The sequence below is a fragment of the Carcharhinus amblyrhynchos genome, chromosome 11 (genome assembly GCF_965287045.1).
Source record: "Carcharhinus amblyrhynchos chromosome 11, sCarAmb.v2.hapA, whole genome shotgun sequence".
NCBI classification, from domain to species: Eukaryota; Metazoa; Chordata; class Chondrichthyes; order Carcharhiniformes; family Carcharhinidae; genus Carcharhinus; species Carcharhinus amblyrhynchos.
In genome coordinates, this window is record NC_137334.1 from 56,351,458 (window position 1) to 56,374,083 (window position 22,626).

Genomic DNA, 22,626 nt, shown 5'->3' on the forward strand with positions numbered 1-22,626 from the left:
CGAAGCTTTACAAATTTATTAGGTTGCTGACCTGTGGTTGATTACCAGAAAAGAGATCAAGGTCAAGTGTCTGATTTGTACTATATAGTGTGGAACTGGAGGTGCAAAGCTGGATAATTTTACTTGGTTATATGTCCTTTCGATTTTATCCAGATAGCACAGTACAAGTCAGAAGTGTTTTTTTTCTCCTTGGGAGTAGACCTTTAAGGAAAAAATGTCATTATTTATTTAGTTTGTAATGTTCATTGAGTCATACAATGTTTCAGCTTCATAATATTCCAAGCAAATATCTTTTTCACTTAATTTTGTAAAAATGTACATGGTGAATAGTTCTACTATATTTGTTCTTTGCAGTCTGTCATTTTCCAGTGAGAGAGAAAAATTTCAAGGGGAGCAGCCTTCATCTATGATTAACTCAAAAAGTTAAAGACGGTATTAAACTTAAAGGAGAAAACATATATTTGCGCTAAGGCAAATGGCAGATCAGAAGATTGGGAACTGGAATATGAAGGAAGGAGAGCCTGTAATACAAAAACAGACAGTAAGAGTTTCTACAGATATGTAAACGAGAACAGCAAAGTGAGCATTGATCCTATAGGAGACGCATTTGGGGAATTAGTAATGGAAAGCAGGGCTATGGTGGATGAGTTAAACAGATATTTTGCATCTGCCTTCACCGTGGATGACACAAGTAATATCCCAGAGACAGCTATAAATCAGGAAATGGAAGGAAGGGAGGAACTCATGAAAATTATAGTCACTGGGAAAATTGTATTGAGCAAATTGTCGGGTCTGTGGGCTAACATCCCTAGGTCTGGTTGGACTTCATCTTAAGGTCCTGAAAGAAATGACCTTTGAGGTAGTTGATGCATTGGTGTTAATTATCCAAAGTTCCCTAGATCTGGGGAAGGTTCCATTAGATTGGAATATAGAAGATGTAACCTTTACTCAAAAAGGGAGGGAAACAAAAAGCAGGAAATTACAGGCCAGTTGGTCTAACATATATCATAGAGAAAGTGATAGAAGCCATTATTAAAGACGTTAAAGCAAGGCACTTCCCTTTTTTGCCTTGACTTTTTCCCCAATCAGGCCGAATCACCATAGTTTTGTGAAAGGGAAATCATGTTTAATCAATTTATTGAAGTTCTTTGAAAGAATCACGTGCTGTGGTAAAGGGGAACCAGTGAATCTACTGTGCTCAGATTTCTATAAGGCATTTTATAAGGTATCTCATCAAAGGCTATTGCACAAAATGTAAGCTCGTGGTGTTGGCATGGATAGCAGATTGGTTAGCTAACAGGAAATGAGTTGGCAAAAATGGGTCTTTTTATGGTTGGCAAGATATGACGAGTGCTGGGGCCTCAACCTTTTACAAATTATAGAATGACTTGGATGAAGGGCTGAAAGAATGACCGTTAAATTTGCTGACAAATAATGATAGTAGGAAAGTAAATTGTGAAGGTGATATGAGGCTACAAAGGAACATAGGTTAAATGAGTGGGTAAAGTTCCAGCAAATGGAGTATAACGTGGGCAAATAAAATTGTGCATTTTGGCAGGAAGAATAAAACAGCTTGTTATATTAATGGCAATAGAAGTGCAGAGGAACCTGGTGTACTAGTGCATGAATCACAAAAGGCTACAGGTACAGTAAGTAATTATTAACGATTTTGATTTGATTTATTATTGTCACATGTATTAGTATAGAGTGAAGAGTATTGTTTCTTGCACATTATACAAGCAAAGTATACCATGCATAGAGAAGGAAAGGAGGGAGTGCAGAATGTAGTGTTACAATCATAGCTAGGGTGTAGAGAAAGATCAACAATGCGAAGTGGATCCATTCAAAGGTCCAGTGGCAGCAGGGAAGAAGCTGTTCTTGAGTCAGATTGATATGTGTCCTCAGACTTTTGTATCTTTTTCCTGATGAAAGAAGGTGGAAGAAAGTATGTCCCAGGTGCAAAGTGTTCTTTATTATGCTGGCTGCTTTTCCGAGGCAATGGGAGACAGTGTCAATGGGTGGAAGGCTGGTTTGAGTGATTGACTGGACTTCGTTCACGCCCCTTTGTAGTTTCTTGCAATCTTAGATCGAGCAGGAGCCATACCAAGCTGTGGTACAATCTGAAAAAATGCTTCTTACGGTGCATCTGTTGGTGGGAGTTGTACCGGACGTGCCAAATTTCTGTAGCTAATAGAATGCTTTCATTTATTGCGAGGGGAATTGATTACAAATATAGAGAAGTTATGCTTTAGTCGTAGAGGACACTGGTGAGATCACATGTGGAGTATAGTGTACAGTATTGGTCCCCTTATTTAATGAAAGACGGAAATGTGTTAGAAGCAGTTAAAGAAGGTTTGCTGGACTAATACCAGGAGTGGGTGGTTTGTCTTATGAGGAAAGGTTGGAAAGGCTAGGCTTGTAACCACTAGGGTTTAGAAGAGTAAGAAGAGATTCGATTGAAGCCTTTAAGATCCTAAGTGGTATTGATAGGGCTGTGGCGAGGATTTTCTGTCTTGTTGGAGAACTGGAATTGGTCACTGTTTAAATATAAAGGGTTGCTTATTTAAGACAGATTAGGAGAATTTTTTTTCTTAAGAGGATTGCAAGTCTCTGGAACTCTTCCTCAAAAGGTAATGGAAGCAAAATCTTTGAATATTTTTGTAGTAGAAGTAGATTGATTCTTGTTTTTTTATTTGTGGGACACAGACTTCGTTGGCTGGCCAGCATTTATTGCCGATTCCTGATTAACGAGGAAGTAAAAGATTACCAGATATAGGCCAGAATGTTGGGGTTGAAGTTACAATCAGATTAGCCATTATCTTATTGAATGGTAGAGTAAGGTTGACAGAGCCGAGTAGCCGACTTCTTCTAATCCATATGTTTGTATATAAAAGTCTCTATCCCACTCCTGATGCTATGTTTCAAAGTATAAAAACCATTAAGAAAAAGGACAACAAATATTTTTTCCCTGATCTGCAACTGGGAATGTACTTTTCTCGCTTGAGTATCGAATGCAATAGAAGTCTGACATAAAAACATATTTAAGTTAGCTCTCCAATCCGAGCAATGTCATTGAAGGAACAGGCCAAGTTTGCAGCTAACCTGATTTAGAACACAGGATATACGCACACAATGTGGCTGAAATTAAAACGGGAAGTACTTGCCAAAATTGTTTGAAATATAAGAACATAAACATAAGAACATAAGAATATGTACTATTTTGTGACAAGATTCTGCAGTAAATAACGTTGGGCAGAATCATCCACTGTGAAAATTAATGGTCTTTATTCAGTTTTGATGTCTCTTACTGATGATCCTGCTTGTCCTAGTTTTGTACTCATGACTTGTTTATCCTGCAGCCTTGAATTCCAGAACCATATTATGATAAACAAGTCTGCACAATGGGATTTAGCCTCGATAAACTGGCAGCCTTGAATTCCAAATACAGCATGACACCTTCAGCATGGTGACAGACATCTAGATTACTGTGTGAACTGGCTTTGACAAACCAGCAGTTTTGCAATTCCAACCACACACCACAAAGAACTCGCTCTCAAATTATTCTAGGTTTATAAATAGTGTTAGCAACATATGAGAAAGAAATTTGTCTCACAATTATCCATTTCTAATGTATTTACAAAATTTTACACACACATTCTGTCAATAATAGTGGAACAGAATTTCTGTTATTGTTGTGTTTACACATTTCATTTCAGCCATCAGGTAGCTAAGTGTATATTATTTTTGTACCTTCAATAGTAGTACTTTTTAAGTTGCCATGCAACAATTTTACAAGTTTAAAAATAATTCACAAAGTTTCATGTTATGTTACAGTAATTCTAAAAATTACAAATATTCCCTTTAAGAACCATGGAATGCATTCTTTGAATGAGAAATAAATTATAGTGTCACCTTTTGAATTGTATTTTATACAACTTGTCATAGACATCCGTTTGTTTTTAAAACTAAAATCTCAGTCTTTGAATTTTTAAAATGCTAATGAATGAATCAAATGGAAGATGTAGTTTATAGTCTACGTATTATTACTAACCGTAATTCACTTGTTCATGTGAGCTTTTTGTAAACTTTTTGTGGGATGTAAACTCGGCTTCATGACCTTTCACAGTTTAACTACGTTTATTCTAGGCAGGCTGGCTCAGGCCTTGTGATTTGCTCTGACATAGGTACCATTTTTCTTGTGATTTCCATTGTTTGAACTGAAAGTGATTGGACTTCAGAATCTAGTACTTAGGTGGTTGGGCCGAATAACGAAGAAGGAATACACAGCCATGCACAAGACCCACCACAAAAAGATGAAATTTCAGAATGATCAAAAAACATTTTTCCACAAACAGCATCCAGATTTCCGTCTCTTCCTGATGAGACGACTGCTTAGCTATACATGCAAAGCATTTTCCACGTTAACCCATAATTTAGACAAAGTATGCATGACACAGTAAATTAACGTATTATCTAACAATTTGTTAGCTTTAGTCCCTTGGGGTTATGGGGGGATGGAGTAGTTCAAACCCTATAACCTAAGTTGTTGTTTCAGTGAGGTATTCAAGAAATAATGCATTTTTAAGGCAATCTGTCTCTCAGGCCTGAGGATTTCCAGCATATTTTAAAGACGAAGAATAACATTTGTATATTGTGACATGTTCAGTGCATTGTTTGAAACCCAAATAGTTTTCTGATGTGCACTGGCAGTGTGTGAGGTTCCCTGTTTCCATTATATGCTCCAACTTATCCTCAGAATCTCTGTGATGATGAACTCAATTCTTCCTTCACAAACATTCTGTATATAATAAACAAATAATCCCAACTTTGACCTTACTATTGTGCAATCCCCCTACTCCCACCCCACACATACTGACTGAAAGCAAATTATTGACAACTGATTTTCAACCCATGTCTGTAGTTCCCTCTAACATGGTGCCCCTACACTTTTTTTCATCTTCCCTTTTACATTCCAATGTTCTTACTGCATTTCCATTCAGAGCTTTTATTCTCTTATTTTAGTTGGCTGTCTCTTTATCTCCACTGATCTGAATTGTCCTCCTCCCCTTTCAAAATACCCATTTTACCCCCCGTTCAACCTTTCGAAGACCCTATCATTGACCCCCTGAGCAAACACTAAGTTGCTCTCTCTGTACCCTCCCCATTCTTTCCATAAACATGTTCTCTTCCAATTTGTGCTTATTTTCCTCACTTCCCGTGCTTGAATCTTTGAAATTAGATTTCCATGTCTGCCATAGCATCAAAACAATCCTGCCAAAGTCAGAAATACAGTAAAAAGTCTGACAACACCAGGTTTTAGTTCAACCGATTTATTTGATAATACTCACAAGCTTTCGAGGTTTCCCTCTTCGTCAGGTGAATGGAGAGTTCCATTCACCTGACGAAGAGGGAAACCTCAAAAGCTTGTGAGTATTATCAAATAAATCGGTTGGACTAAAACCTGGTGTTGTCAGACTTTTTACTGTGTTTATGCCAGTCCAACACCGGCATACCCACATCAAAGTCAGAAATACCATCCTGCTAGTGTGTGCATTATCCTTCTGCAGTATTGACCCAGTTCACCCACAATGGATGACTCCCATACTTCTCCTTTGGCTCATTAGGATTGCCTTGGGCTAGTTCCGTATTTAGCCATCCAGTCACAACTTGAGTGGTGGCTTCTCTTCGTGCCCCTGCATTGTTATCTTTGGAGTTGCAAATATCTTTAGGCACTGATTATTTCCTTACCTATATACTATACCACCTCTTGAGCCTCTCATCTGCAGACAAGGGACCAGGTTGCACCTGAATGCTAGTGCCACCTACCTCTACCTCTTCTTCACCACCCTTGACCCTTTTATGTGGTTCCAGTCAGATTGCTTGTCCAATATAAGGTCACAGAGAACCACTTTTGTTTCTTAGTTAACCATGGTAAAAACTGAAGTCATAATCTTGAGCCACTGATGAGAAACACATACCACATATTGTATCTAGCTGTCTGATCATAATGAACCTGACTGTTTGTAACATTGGCATTTTATTCAACCCAAGCTGAGCTCCTGATTCTGCATTTTCTCTGCATTTGTTGCAAAGACTGCCTTAATTTTCATTTCGACGGTACAGTTCATCTTCGCCTGACCGTTAACCTATCTGCTGTCATTATCACCTGTGGATTCACTATTCAACACTTTCCTGGTTTATTGGTCGTCCCTCAACCTCTATAAACTTTAGCTTATTAAAAACTCTGCTTCACATATCCTGTCCCACACAGATTGTGTTTTCTTATCTATTGTTTGTTGCTGATCCTTGGTCCGTCACTGCTTTGCATTTTAAGTTAGCATCCTGAAGTCACACGGCCTCGCTTTCTATCTCTTGTTTCAGAAAGGTTACGAGATTACTGCTGAAATTGCTGTTCCCATCCCAACTGCCCATAATCAGTAAACTTTGCTGAGAAAAATGAGTGCTTATTTTTTAACCCCCATTTAGTGTGGACAATTTGCATAACTAGCACCAACCTTTTCATGGGTTTAAATACAGAGAGATTGTTTATTTAAGCATTCACTCCAAAGTCTAATGCTATAGTATCCACTCAAGTACACACACAAACATATTTAAGGAAAGTACGGTTGATGAGAATAGCACACTTTTGTAAGTTAAAACAGTAGGAACAGTTCATAATTCATGTGATTGTCTTGTTCAGGAAAACATGAGTTGCAAGCCTGATGAAAATACATCTTCACTCCTGAAGTGAAGTTTGGGTGAGTTCAACAGACCAAGACCATTTGCTAATGTCATTTTCAAGATCCTCAAAGTGATGGATTTTCTTCAGATCACAAAGCTAGTAGTCTTGGAGGTCAGTTTGCTGTATTGGTGGACCTGCAAAACAACAGACTGGCAGACCTTATGATGTTCCAACCTCTGGTTTTTCAGGCATAGATTTATTACCCTTTTCATCTTGACTACAGATAGCATTTAAAGATGAAAAGATGAACACGGCTGCCTTACCATGTGATTCCTCACAGTTCCTTTTCCAAATATGGTTGTCATTTTAGGTTGATTAGCCAGATCCTGGTTTATTGTCCAAAGCATTTATCCTGAGAGGGTTAAAACAGCCATTTTGTTTAAAAAAATGTCCATTCAGTTCAGGACTGTCTTTTGATGGTCTCAGGATGGATAGTTGACACCTTTTCCGCTGGGATGTATTATTTTGTCTCTATTAGAAAGTGTGCCAGTTTTGAATACCCAAGCCAGGTCACAGCAAATTTTAGGTGGCTATATTTGCAGCAGCACGTTGTTTATTTTAAAAAAGACAAGATTCATTTCAAAAGCCGCACTAAATCTTTTCATTAGGAATATGACATGCCATTAATGGGCATGATAGTCTATAATGAATTTCAGTGTTACAATTTCTTCAATTTTGCCATTTCTCTGTTTCTAGCCTGTTACATATTCACCTGTTCCTACCATTGCAGGGTGTGCCTTTCAGCTATTGAAGTTCCACAATCTGGAATTCTATGCATCTGTACCTCCGTATTCTGCTACAAGATTCTTTTTAATCCCCCAATCTTGACTAAGATTTTGATTATCTCTGATATTAGCACCTCTTTTAGCTCGGTGTCCATTTTTGCCTGATTATGACTCTGATCATCTGTGCCTCGGAGCATTTTCTATTAAAACTGCTATATAAATGCAAACTATTGTTTTTATCCCAAGGATACTACCACCTGCTTCCAGTTGTTGAGAAACTGCCCTGATCTCCTATTCCTTATTTCATTCATTCTAACCAATTAATTTTCCAATTAGCTTTCTTCCCCTCTTTGATCTGTTTCAAATTTCCTGTATACTTCTCAAAATCCCTGTATACTTCATACTCCCCATTTACGGTTTCCGTAAAATCTCGACGGAAACTGTGGAACAAATCCCCTTTCCTGTTTTCCCCCCTCCTTCCCTCCTCTGCTTCCCATGCATGTATTAGGGAAGTTAATTGTAAAATTGTAGAATCCCATTTGGCAATACTCCCAGTAGAAATGTTGATACCCATTACTTTTAGATCTAAGCTCTACTGACACCATAAATGATTGAGACCATTGTCTTGCAACATCTCCAATGGCTCACCTTCTATTCAGCGCCACTCAGTTGGTTGCAAAAAACATTTTACAATTAACTTTCCCTGTCAAATGTATTTATTTGTTAACAAGGAACCAATCAAACTAGGATTTCTTAAGTTAAAAAATTATTAGCTATTAAACACAAGAAAAAGTAATAAATATGCAAAAACACACACAAACACAGATATCAGAAGTAAGAAAGTTGAACTCCAATAAAAAGCTTAAAGAAAATGCAGTTGAATCCTTTGCTTGGTTTTGAAGCATAGATTATTGCATGTTGTGGTTATTTGAAGTTAGTTTGTTTCCTGTAGAATTCTGGAGTTGAGACTTGTTTTAGATTTGTGCTTTGTCAAAACCAATTTTTTAGCTACAGGGAAAGTGATAGGTGTTTTCTGCTGACTTCTAACAGTGTTTTTAGATGCCTGTGATGATTTTTCCTTCTTGCCCTGATTCTGCTTGGCAGTTTTTTAAAATTCCTGCCTGTCTATTCCCAGAAAGGAACTTGAATAGCATGTCTTGCAGTCATTGTTGCAGGCCAAGAAATCCCATTGTTTGATCTTTACATCTCAACTTTTGACAACATTTCTTAGAAACATAAAAAATAGGAGCAGGAGTGGGCCATTTGACCCTTTGTACCTGCTCTGCCATTCAATAGAATCATAGTTGATCCTCTCTCTCGACACCAGACTCCTGCGCTCTCCCCACGCCCCTTGTTGTATTTAGAGTCAAGAAATTGATCTGTTTCCCTCTTAAACATATTCAGTGACTGGGCCACCACAACTTTATGTGATAAAGAATTTCACAGATTCACCACTCTGAGTAAAGAGGTTTCTCCTCATTAAGTCCTAAATGGTCCTACCCCATATCTTGAGACTGTGACCCCTTGTTTGGGAACCTTCACCCAAGCCAGAGGAAACAACACCCCCTCATCCCCAGCCCAGTCAGAATTTCAAGATAGGAATCAACAAGAGATGTGGTATTTCATTCTCCTCAAGGAGTTTGAATGTCTGACAAGTATCTTGACTAGTTAACAGTTCTCATTGTTTTGATAGAACAATAATTGATCAAAATCTAGTACTTTACATTTTCAGTGCCTTCCGCTCAAGAGAGTACCTGTTTGAAGTGGAGCTTGACACCCACTAAGTGTAAAATTCTATGCAACAGGTCTTCAGAGCAATTCATATGGAAAATTCCAGAAAAGTGGTCATCTTATAGTATAAGACATTAGGTGACTTGTGACAGCCATTTTGATCAGTGCCGTGCATTTTCTTTTAAACGTGTCTCCTTTAAAATTTCAAAATGCCTGTGGTTAGCTGGTGAAATTGCAGGGAGATCTCTCACAGTCATAGTTTCTTATCATTGTGACAAGCATAAGACACATTTTAAAAATCGGTTTCACAATGGTGTCATTAAGTTTTGTCCCCATTTTGAATGCTTTTATTAAAGTTTTTTTGTGACGACCTTGGTCTCTTTCAAAGCTTGAACGTGAAGTTCTGTCCATCAAGGAAAATCTTGCAGTCTGAATATCTACCACATGTAAGCTTGCAGGATACATCAGTTAAGTTCAAGTTAGTCAAATGCTGCAATGTTTCTCTGTCTCTATAAATCTGATTTTCTTGGTTATTTGAAGTAAAACTAAAGGACAAATTCTAAAAGCTTTATTCAGATAAAAAGCAGGCTTTTTAAAATGGAGAAATGGTGTGTAAACAGAGGAAATAACACAAGTACTTGGAATTATAAATTCCTAATAAACAACATAATGTACATTCACTGGAGAAAGAGACACCTACCTTTCCTCATAATTTGAGTCAAGAAAAGATAGTTGAATTTTGAATTATCACCTTTTATTATTATCCATGTTTAGTTGATGGTTTAAAAATGTAAATATTTTAACTATTGAAGAGCGGGTGAGTGATAGGCAGATGCACTCTCCAGGAAATGATCGCAAAGCATCATAATTAATGCTTGCTGATAGCTGTTAGATAATTGTAAACCAGGAACATCAGATCTGGAAGGCTTCTCACTAGTGCTGTTGCCAGGAATCCACTGGAACACCAACTCCCATTCTCCATTGCCCCCAGTTCTGCTTCTCTGCAGATTCCCTTTCATCCCGCCCTCTCCCCATAACCCTTAATCCCCTCTCCTATCAAAAACCCATCAAATCACCACACTTCAGTGATTCCAGACTGAGGAATCTCCCCAAGGTCTAGGACTACCTGGAGCTTCCAGTGCTACCAAAGCAAAACATTGCACTCACAGCTTTTTCAACACATTATTGCAAAATAATCAACTTTCAACTCTAACCACTATACTTTAAAATAGCGACTGAATGATGTACATTTGGGCAGAGGGAGCATCAGTAGTTGAAATTTGAAACCTTCTTCCTCTTGCTGTGACCTCAAAAGCTTGTGATTGTGAGATGAGTTGGGAGTTTTCCAGGGTTCAGTTATATAAGTTTTTGTTAAATAAGGGTATTGAGGATGTAGAATAAAATAGGGACCATACGTTTAATCAATTATACAAATAGTCAAGGCTGCTTTAAAAAGTTAGGCACTGTGCAGTTGAGGGAGAAAGCAGATTTGGGGGCTCTTTCCACATTTCTGTGCTCATTGGCAGCTTGAGGAACCACTTGTGTGTGGGGGAGGTGAGAGGAAGTAGCACAATTTCCGTATGTGCAATTAATTATGTTAATTGCTGTAGATCTTCATTGAATCCCTACAGTGCAGAAGGAGGCCATTTGGCCCATCGAGCCCACACCAACAACAATTCCACCCAGGCCTATCCCCGTAATCCCACATATTTACCCTGCTAGTCCTCCTGACACTAAGGGGAATTTACCATGATCAATCTACCTAACCTGCACATCTTTGGACTGTGGGAGGAAACTGGAGCACCTGGAGGACACAGGGAGAATGTGCAAACTCCACACAAACGGTGCCCTGAGGCTGGAATTGAACCTGAGTCCCTGGCGCTGAGGCAGCAGTACTAACCAGTGTGCCATCTTTTCTGCTCACTAGATGCAGCTGCCTGCTAGGAGAGATGAGGAAAATTGCATACTTAATTCAGTGGGAGTAGAAATCTGGGAGGTTTGTCTGCTGAACAGCTTGTATGTGGGGTCCGGATAAGGATAAATGCACATTTGTGAGCCTTTCCATTCAGGATGGAGCTGTGATGACCTTTCTGCTTGGAGTCAAATTTAGTTCTTGCCAAATGGAGCTTATTCTTGTTTTAGAACATAAGAACATAAGAAATAGGAGCAGGAGTAGGCCATCTAGCCCTTCGAGCCTGCCCCGCCATTCAGTAAGATCATGGCTGATCTGTCGTGGCTCAGTTCCACATTCCCGCCCTCTCCCCATAACCCTTAATCCCCTCTCTTATCAAAAACCCATCAACCCGCGTCTTAAAAATATTTAGTGAGGTAGCCTCCACCACTTCAACGGCCAGAGAATTCCAGAGATTCACCACCCTTTGAGTGAAGAAGTTCCTCCTCAACTCCGTTTTGGAGTGAGGCTTGATTTGTTCGTCCGTTTGCTTGTATGGAGTTAGTGATCTGGTGGCTTTAGGTCTTCCTCAGCAAAAAGTAAAATACTGCGGATATTATAAATCTGAAATAAAAACAGGAAATGCTCAGCAGCCCTGGCAGCATCATTGGAGAGATGAACAGAGTTAACAGTTCAGGTTGATGACCTGAGATTTCTGCAGGCTTGCTATTCTTGTTTCTACGTGCATGAGTTTGGATGGACATTTCTGTTTACTGGTTTTGTCTCTAATTTAGTAGCCTAGTGCATTGGGGCTGCCATTAAAGAATTCTTGTACACATTTTTTTGATAAACAGAAACTGATTTCTGAGCACATGCACATTTTTGCTAAATTTAATGGCATGTGGTTAAAATCATTGCTTTAAGAAAGGAGTTGGATCTGTTGGGGTTATCATGTATAGTTCCTGTTCCATTGGTTTTTATCTGTCATGTAAGTATGATCTTCACAGCTCCACTTATGGGTATGGTACATTAGGAATTATGAGACACTTTTTTTGTTTAATATATAATAAATGGGAGACTTGAAAATAATATATATGAAGCAAAGAAACCCAAGGGAGACTTAATAGATTTTTTAAAAATTTAAATGTTTTTATGATGAATAAGGCAACATATTCCCTTTGTAAAGTCAGTGGCAAGGCTTCAAGTGAGGAGAGAAGTTGGAAGAAATTATGTTAAAGTTTTTGAAGCATGAAATAATGAGTGGTTGAGGCACATACTCTTGTATTTGTCAAGGAAATACTGGCAAATAATTTGTTGCATAAGAAATTGCAAGGCTGTTGGGTGGGATCTGGTGTGGGTGGAGGTGAAAAAAGGAATGGTATTAATTTTGGATTGCTATAGAAAAAAAGTCACCTTTTTCACAATGGACTGTATTGCCCCCTGTGCTACAAACTTCTATGATTTGTGGAATTTAATCCTCAGAGAACCAATAAAAATCTAGTGGACTAGTTGCCATTACCTTGTATAACCACCCTCCACCCCCATTATTACAGTACAGTATTTCCTGTGCCTCACTTTGAACAATACTAAGGGAGATGTGCTACTTTCTCAAACAAACTGCGTGTATGACAATTTTATGAAAAATAAAGAAAATTGCAACTTGTAATGGATAAGGGAGCAGAGATGTTGCTAGGCAGCTGGGATTGAGTGAATTGAGCAATGCCAAAGCATTTACTCAAATTGTTAGTTGCAGAGTGTAACAATATCTTAGTTCCAGATATGTACCAGTGTAGTCATTTGAATAAATATTGAATGCTGCATGATCTTCTGTCCTTCATCATTAGGTCAGAAGTCGGGATGTTTGCTGATGAATGAGCATCAGCACCAGTCACAACTCCTTAGATATGAAGCAATCCGAGACCATGTACAGCAAGACAGGGACATAATTTAGGCTTGGGCTGACAAGTGGAAAGTAATGTCCATTTCACACAAGTATCAGGCAATGACCAGAGATTCAAACCATCTGGCCTCCTGATTCCCCAAAGGCAGTATGGTGAAATATTTCATTTGTCCACTTTGGCTGACACTTTCTTCAACATTCACTCCCTTCTCCACTAATGCAGTGTGTACCATCTCTATGATGCACAGTAGCAACTCACCAAAGCTCCTTTGACAGTACCTTCCAATTCTGCAACCTCTAGCACCTAGAAGGACAAGGGCAGTGGATGCATGGGAACACAATCCCATGCAAGTTTCCCTCCAAGCCATGTGCTATCCTGACTTGGAGCTATATTCCCATTTCCTACCTAATAGCACAGTGGATGTATTTACAGCGCAAAGACTAATAATTCAAGAAGGTGTTCACCACCTTGAAGGCAGTTAGGGATGGTCAATAAATGTTAGCCTATCCAGTAATGTCCACATCTGTGGAAGAATAATGTAAAAAAAGGACTCAAGATATCAGCTTTATCTGATCTACATATTTCAAATATGAACTACCAGTTCTGCATTTAGAAGTTAACTGTGCATCAGGTATAATGTGGTTTAAGTAATTGAATGCTTATCATTACAGAAAGAGGTAAATTGAATGTGTTTTTGAAGTTAATATAATTCTGATGACTGAATTTGATGTGCAAATTTGCAAACGTAATCCCTGCTAGTTCCCTCTTGAAGAAATCATGTTTTATTTTGCGATATGTGGCAATTTTATGTCAGTTTGTACAGGCTGATGGGAAAAAGTCTAATATTTGTATATTGTTAATTAACAGTAGAATATCAGTTGTGTTTACGAGTAAGACTGTTGACCAATTTACTTTATAATTTTCTTCTTTTTAGTTTTAAATATGTAGCTAAAATATAATTCTCAATAACCTTATGTGAAATATCTTAAGTAGAATTGAAGAGCCTCTCATTGAGATAAAAATAATTTAGTAAATAGGGCTGCATTTGGGAATGATGACAAATTTTATTACGAAAAGATTTGCTTTATATAAAGATTTTATATGCTCATTTTGCCAAAACTGAAGGGATTCAAAGTGACCTTGATGTTTGTCAATGTAACATTATCCTAATGCGCTCCTTAATATTTATAGGAGTAGTGAAGGTGCTCCTGTAGATAAGGTACATTTCTAAAATATCATTGTGAGAAATCTATTTTGTACAGTAAAAATTCCTCTAATGTCGCTTTGAAAGCTTTTAGGATTTGTGTATCTAGAGACTTATATCTGATCACACCATCACTTGCACGCAATATTGATGATAACTGACAAGCTGTAAGTTAATTAGCACAGAACTTACTAATTAGATGTACAATTTTTTAATTTGAAAGTGACGATTCCTATTTGTGCAGACTGTACAAGTTGCCGTAATACATTTAGTACTTGAAGGGAATGCATCAGTTAGTGGTAGACTGCCTTTTCAATAATCTAGCTACTATAGTCAAAAACCCAGATCTAATATTTGTGATAGCAAGAACAAAAATCATAAAACTTTCAGAGATACGTTTTCATTTTGTGAAATACTGTTATGAAATTGGGGATAACCCAATAAAAAAACAAAAGCAGTGAAATTGGGTCTGTTAATTAGCAAGGAAGACAGGTTCTTGAATTAGTATGTGGCGCTAATTAACAGGAAATCTGATGTTGTGTTGTAATTACCACCAATATTTTTGACATAAGGAAAGATTGAAGGTGAATTATATAGATGATAATTGAGTTTAAAAAGTTTTTGGTTAATTACTTTTGTGTGTTTTTCTTTTCCAGCAATATGGATAGACTTTTGCGACTGGGAGGTGGTATGCCCGGACTTGGACAGGTTAGTGTGCCCTTTTCCTATTAACTTCTTAACCATGAGGGGTCTTGGACAGTAACAAATCAATTTCTACTGAAATTGGTTTAAATCACACTGACTAGAATTTTATCAGATCACTTGAGGCACCATGTAAATCAATACAGAAGATTACAAAATAAGCCTACTCCTACCCCTATGTTTGTAAACTAAACCTGTCCGAGTGGTGTCTCAAAATCAAGTGTACATTAGATGTATATCTTTTGGATCAAACTCTTCATTTATTCACCAGCGCTACCTTCAAGCTGCTCTGAAGTTGATATTTATTCTATACATGTGAATGATATTGTGTCCCAGCAACCTGATTATTCACTACATTAATTAGCAAATGCCCAAATCCAGAATATGTTAAATACCTACAGCTGATTTGCCTGTGAATAAATAGAACATTGCACTATTCATGGTGTGTTACTTTTGTTCTTTTACTTGAATGGAAGACTTTAGTAAATTCACTTGTAGCTATTGAGTTGTTGATCTTTCACCATCATTTTTGTAGTATATATGCCCAGTAATAATGACGATTATTTACTGACTAGGCATTTTGAATAATTTTTATTATAATGCATTGTGATTTGTCTTGTTTAGATGTACAATCAAAAAAGAATCAGCCATAACAAGGGACTTGTCCAATCAGGGGTCCGTGGGAGAGCCCAAGCTATTCAGTTCAATTATAAGTAGCTAGTAGTCTTTTGTTTGTGGATGTATTTGCTTAGCAGCTAGTTTTTTGAGTTTCCAATGCATACTTAAATTCTGGGGCCCTGGCAAACTTTGTAAAGCATTTCTTGATTTGCTCTTAAATAGAGTTTCACTTTGAAACTAGAGGAGAACTAGGGGTGAGGGGCAATAAACTGACATAAAAGTTCAATTTCAGAAAGGTATGTGATCCACTTTATATTGTGATTTAGCACAGTTATTTTGCAATCTTCTAAGGAGCATTGTTGCTTCTGCTTATTTATCTATTTGCTCTTTAATAAATCTGTTTGGTAAGCTATAACTTGCACCACTGATGGTGAAAGGTTTATCCTGTCATCCAAAGTAATCACACACTGATAGAAGATGTAACCACTCAGTGTTTTCTGTTCAATTTTTTGGCTTTTTATGTATTCTCCAAACAATGGACAGCTAAAGGCATATTCTAAATTATGGGGAATAGTAGGTTCATCTGTAGTTGTTCCAGATGTTTAATTAAATAAACATCCTGTGTAAAAAAAAACATAAAAATTTTACAGGCAGTTAATGGTGTAAGAATTCAATACAGTTCAATAGCGCAATCTACTTGTGGTGCTAAAACTACACCTTGGTTACTAATTTTTAAAAATCTAACCTATTTCTATTTCTAAAGGGCAGCGACCTGTTGATGTGTGTTTAAATTTTTGGATTAAAAAATTGTAATTTATCAAATGAAGCATTTTACTTCCCTTCCTACCTCAAACTCTTCCAGAAATATTCTCAATTTCCTAGAGTGCACTTAATCGTACTCCATATTTATTATATTCCAAACCTCCACTTAATGGACTATATAAAACCTTAAAGTATTTGGTTTCTCTGCTCTGTGGTGAAAAACAAATTGAGCATTTAAGGGGTTAAGGCAGCCTGAAAGAATTCATTTCCACTTTAATGACCTAGCCTTGCTGGGCTAGGACGACAGGGAACATGCTCCTGACTTGTACAGCATTTGCCAATTAACACCTCCTATAACAGGTTGCCTCAGCTCATCATTGAACTAGGGACAGCAGAAGTAGTTTACATTCAGCTGATATTAAGCCAGCCTGTTTTTCCGATTTTGATTTGCTGCATTAAATGGAGGTTTTCATGTTGATTTATATCTAACAATAAAAGTGACATTAAAATGCTTTGTGTTTAGAATCATGTAAGTTAAAGAATAGGAATTTTTGCTCTAAAATTTGCTTATTGAACATTTACAGACATACAAAGTTAAACATTGGGTGCGATATAGTTCGTTTATAAAACTGTATATTTTACTGATTTTAAATTAAAATCTAAAATGCTTCAATCCATTTGTTGCAATTCATTTATTCTGAGATATTAAATTTGGTTGCATTAGATATGATAAATTCTAGACCCTTTGTACATCTTGTCTTTTGGATTATTCATGACATGTAGTCCTGTGATATTCTGGGGGTCATGTTTGTTAGCAAGAAAATAATCAGCAGAATTGGCAGCGAAAAATAAAGGAAAATGTAGAATATAAACTGAAATAGTCACCAATTATTCTAAGTGTTTCACTATTGACGTGTAGCACATTGCAAAATTAAACAAAGATCACAAAGCCCAAGAGCTGAAGCCTGTAGAGTTGTTACAATTGAACATCTTTTATCTACTACAAGAATCACTGATTGACTTTAATACGTCCAGATCTGACATTGCATTATTTAGTGCAGATTCTTAAATCACAGAAATTCAGATTTGTCGCTTAGTCCATATTGGAAGAGTAAGCATCTTTGAAATGTGGAATATTCTGCACTGCCATGTTGAAATTAGGAATTTTAGGAAGCAATTAAATGAATACTTTGTAACATGAGAACAGAGAATGGTGAAATAGAGAAACGCACTTCCATGGTTGGTGGTTGCAGCAGAAACTATCAATGTTCTAGGTGAGATGAATACAGTGCTAAACTGATGTTTTAATATATTCTAGTAGATATCAACCATGAATCAGTATCTAGTAGTTTATATTATTATAAATTTGCACACACTATCATCAAGAGTATTTCAATGTTGAAGCTATCATGCATCAATCATAGAAAATGCACCTGTTATGGCATGCGCTATGCTTGCTGCTGGTGGAAAACTAATTCAGAATGGAATAAATCACTTGTGTTTTGTGAAAATATAGACAAAGCACACTTGTATGTGTATAATCTATATAAAATATATATATAAAATCTAGTAATTTGAGTTCAGATGATACAAATAAATTATTACTTGTTATTGTAAATTAGTAATTATTTCCTCTTGATCAGAATTATGGTTTGTGGTAAACCCCCAGAGTGTGGATTGAGGCAGAGGTGGTGGGTGAGCAACAATTTTCCAAGCTTAAAACTGTTAAATTAAAAATTCACCTACCATTAAGCTGTGGCTGACAACGTTCAGGCTATGTTTCCAATTGAGAACTCAAAAGATAGTTATAACTGACACTGAATAAAAGTTTCAATTGAAGGAAAACCAATTTTGAAATTTTGGATGACCAACGCTTCAACATTGTTGTACTAGTTGCATGTTAATTACCTACATGTAGCAAAATTTGCAAACACTCAAAACTGTATTGGGAACTTGTATTTGTTTGATCCACTGGTGATTGTAAAGATACATACTCAACAAAATGGAGCATTGGCTCTGGGAAGTAGAACTGAAGGTTTTTTTTGATGTATGAAGGTATTTAGGGTTTTCTTGCATTAAACTTCATGTACAAGTACATTTAAAATGTAGGGGTCAGCCTTGCCTTAGAGGTAGCACTCCTGCTTCTGAGGCATATGGTTGTGGATTCAAGCCCCATGCCTTTGTTCTGAGATAGCTTCATCGTTGGAAGTGCCATGTTTTTGATGTGATTTTTAAATCCAGGTCCTAACTACCACTGGATGTATAAGATCTCATGGCACTATTTAAAGTGTGGGAAAACTTGCCTGCACATATCTACTAATCAGTGCCTCTAAAACAAATGATCTGACCATTAATTCCTTTGATCTTTAAGGGTCTATACTATTTGTAAATTTATTGTTGTGTTAACCTATGTTATAATAGGGACTACACTTCTAAAGTACTTGATTGACTCTGAAACACTTTGGGTATCCTAAGGCTGTGAATAGAAATTTATTCTTCCTTTTGAAGACTAATAAAAGACTGATAAAAGTTTTGCTTCTCCCTGATTTAATGATCTGTAACTTACTTTCATATTAGTTTGGTAGTTTTCTTTTGATGCTTCCAGTTCATGCTGTTGTACAAGATCCTTATGCAACCATATTTAATATTGTAAGTGCATTTTAATACAGTAGTTATGTAACATTATAGCTGTGATATAGGAATGTATTACTGTCTGTTATGTTTCCACTGGCTTACTTCCACACAAATAAAAGGACTTCTAGTGCATACATTTTTCTTTTTTCACAACTTCTGTCATCACAATCTTGCACCAGCTTCTGACTGTAGCATTTACTTAAGCTAAAATAAATAGTGTCAATGTACTGTGTAGCACAAAGTGACACTTCAGTATATGTTTAATCAGCAGGTATTTTATTAACATAGAATAGAATTGGCTAAATAATTGATACCGGTTCACACCATGGAAAAGGTGGAGTAATCTAACTAATAGTGTTAATAAATTTGCTAAAAGGACTGAGCAGATAACACTTTGAGGTGTTAGCTTTATGCTGTTATAATGGCAAAAGCCTTTTTTAACACTTTGTCAACAAGAGCAGCCCAAGTGAAACTGGAGGTTTATATGGGTTCACATATTACTCTAAGTGAAAGAGAGATGATGCTTGTGCTTTTGTACACTTTGGGTTACACATACTCATCAGTTTTCACTGTTTGCGATGAAATCATTTTGTTTCTGACAATAGTATATTTTGTGCACTTTCTTGTGGCCTTAATTGTGACATTTCTTTTTACTGCTCCATAAATGTAAGGGAGATGATTTTGGCCATTATAATAAGGAAAGCCTAGAACCAGCTGTTTCACTTTATGTATTGGATGTGAACATTGTTGACGTTTGTTGCATGTCCTGAATTGCCCTTGACAAGGTGGGGGCCAACTGTCTTCCTGAACCACTGCACACCATGTGGTATGCATACACCCACGGTGCTGTTAGGGAAGAAGTTTCAGGTTCTGATCCAGTGACAGTGAAGGAATGACAATATAATTCCAAGTCAGGATGGTGTGGGCTTTGGAGAGGGGCTTTCCAGTGATGTTGCTCCCATTCTTCAGCTACCTTTGTCCTTCAGTTGGCAGGGCTCACAGGGTTGGAAGGTATTCTTGAAGAAAGCTTGGTAAGTGCATGTTGTGCTTCAACTGTCTACCAGTGGTAGATTGTTGCGAATGCCTAAGGTGATGGATGGTTGCTGATCAAGCAAGCTGATTTGTCCTCTGTAGTGTTGAGCTTCTTGAGTCTTGTTGCAACTATACTCATCTGGGCAAGTGGAGTATATTCCATCACACTTCTTGACGTGAGTCTTGTAAATGGAGCATGAAGTATGGGAGTTAGGTGAGTTACTTGCCACAGAATTCCTAGCCTCTGATCTGCTCATCTAACTGCAGGACTTATTTGGCTGGTCCAGTTCAGTTTCTAGTCACTGGTAACCCCCTGGGTTTTGATGTTTGGAGATTCACTCGGAAGCCAACAATAGATGGTTAGAGTCTCTCTTTGAGTTATTTATTGCCTGGCACCAATGAGGCACAAATGTTATCAACCCAAGACTGAATGTTGTCCAGGTTTTGCATGTGGTTGTGGTTTGCTTCACTATCTGAGTGGAGTCCAAACTGGGCATCAGTGAATGGTTATTTCTGAGTAAGTGCTGCTTGGTAGCAGTCTATTCACACTCGTGTCAGTAGCCTAATGATTGAGAGTGCACTGATGGGCATGAATTGCCTGGATTGAATTTGTCTGGCTTTGTGTGGACAGGGTACACCTGTACAATTTTCGACGTTGTAAGCTAGATGCCAATGTTACAGCTGTAGTAAAGCAGCTTGGCTGGGAGCATGGCTAGTCTGAAGCTTAACTGCAGGGATGTTGTCAGGCCCATAGCCTTTGCTGGTTACAGTGGCTTCAGTTGTTCCTTAATATTGTATGGAATGAATTGAGTATTTGCACTGTGTGCTGGGATCCCCTTTTGTTGAGAATGGGGATTTTGTGGAGCCTGCTCCTCTGGTCAGTGGTTTAATTGCCCACCACCGTTCATGACTGGACTGCAGAACTTTGACCAAGGGATTGCTTAGTTCTGGTCTATTGATACTCCTGCAGATTAGCATGTAAGTAATCTGGTGTTGTAACTTCCTCAGGTTGGCATCTCATTTTTCAGTGTGCCTGATGCTGCATTCCTCTTTTTTTTTATTCATCCGTAGGATGTGGGCATTGCTGGCTGGGGCAGCATTTATTGCCCATACCTATTTGCCTGAGTGGACTGTTGGGCCATTTCAGAGGCCATTTAGTTATCAACCACATTGTTGTAGACTTGGAGTCACATGTATGCCAGTCCAAGTAAGGGTGGCAGAATTCCTTCCCTAAACCAGATGGGTTTTTAGGATAATTGACAATAGTTTCATGAGACTTTTAATTCCAGATTTTTTATTGAGTTTAAAACCACCATCTGTCATGGTAAAATTTGAACCCGAGTTCCCACAGCATTGCCTTGGGCCTCTGCTTTACTAGTCCAGTAACAAAACCACACGCCAATGCTTTCTGTTTGAACCAGAATTGACCTTGTGGTAAGGTAGAGTGAGGAATATGTTGGGCCTTGAGATTACAGATTGTGGTTGAATGCATTCTGCCCCTGGTGTACCACAGTCCAACGCCGGCATACCCACATCAGTACCACAGTGCCCCAGTTTGGAGCAGATTGATTTTGAATCTATCCCATTTAGCATGGTGGGAGTGTCATACAACACGATGGAGAGTATCCTCACTCTGAAGACACGACTTTGTTTCCAATATTGTCATGGACGGTTACAGTTGAGATGAGTAGATTGATGAGGATGATAGCAAGTAGATTTTTGCCTAATGTTGGTGTTCACCACCTGTCAGAGGCCCAGACTGGATGATAGGTCCTTCAGGACATGACCATTTTGATCACTTGTAGTGCTCATGTGTCATGATGGACATTTGAGGTCCCCCACCCAGTGTAAATTCTGTGCCCTTACTACCCTCAGTGCTATTTCCACACATTGCTGAAATAGTGAAGTACTGATTCATTAGTTGAGGGATTGTGGTAGGTGGTAATCAGCTTGATGTTTCCTTACCTATGTTTGACCTGATGCCATGACACTTCATGGGATCCACAGTTAGTTTGACGGATTCCCATAGCCACTCCCCCTTAACTGTATATCACTCTGCTGCCACTTTTGTGGATCTGTTCTGCTATTGGGGTGGGACACATTCAGATGTGATAATTGAGGTGTCTGAGACATTGGCTTTAAGTTATGATTTGTTAAGAATGACTATAATCAGACTGTTGCTTGGCCAGTCTGTGGAACAGCCCTCCCAATTTTGGCACCAATCCCCAGATGAGGAGGACTCTGCAGGGTTGATTGCGCATGGTGTGTTTGTCATTTGTGGTGCTGAGGTCTATGCTAGATGGTTTGTCCGGTATTATTTTTCAATTTTTCTGTGTTACTGAATCGCCAAATCAGAAGAGGGTTGAGATAATTGCCTTGGAGGAAGGTCAGTTCACGGACTAATAATTTGTACAGCCAGCAATGACTCAGGCTTACAAGCTAGATAGTGATGGTTAATAACCTCACAGCTTGGTTAATTACTGGAACAACCTAAATTCCAAAGTCATGTGCTAAGCAGTTTGAACACTTTTTGGCAACCTTCAGTGTTTTAGGGGTCAACAGGGAGGAGTGTGTTTTGTAAAGTTTATTTTTTTGCAGGATATCGGCATAGTTTGCTAAGCCAGCGTTTATTGCCCATCCCTAATTGCCTTTGAGAAGAGAACATAAGAACATAAGAACTAGGA

The 22,626-nt window shown here is 37.9% G+C and overlaps 1 protein-coding gene across 2 annotated transcripts in view; it reads left to right on the top strand.

The window, feature by feature from the left end:
• The window catches only part of psmd14 (proteasome 26S subunit, non-ATPase 14), a 104,505-nt gene that overhangs the window by 11,970 nt on the left and 69,909 nt on the right, over window positions 1–22,626 (top strand). The window contains exons 2-3 of one of the 2 annotated variants that reach the window (XM_080199160.1): window positions 6,701–6,758; window positions 14,851–14,902. In XM_080199160.1, the coding sequence (XP_080055286.1) occupies window positions 14,855–14,902 (48 nt within the window). In that variant the 5' untranslated portion in view covers window positions 6,701–6,758; window positions 14,851–14,854. The remainder of the gene's footprint in view (window positions 1–6,700; window positions 6,759–14,850; window positions 14,903–22,626) is intronic. The other variant, XM_080199159.1, reaches the window with a different exon arrangement.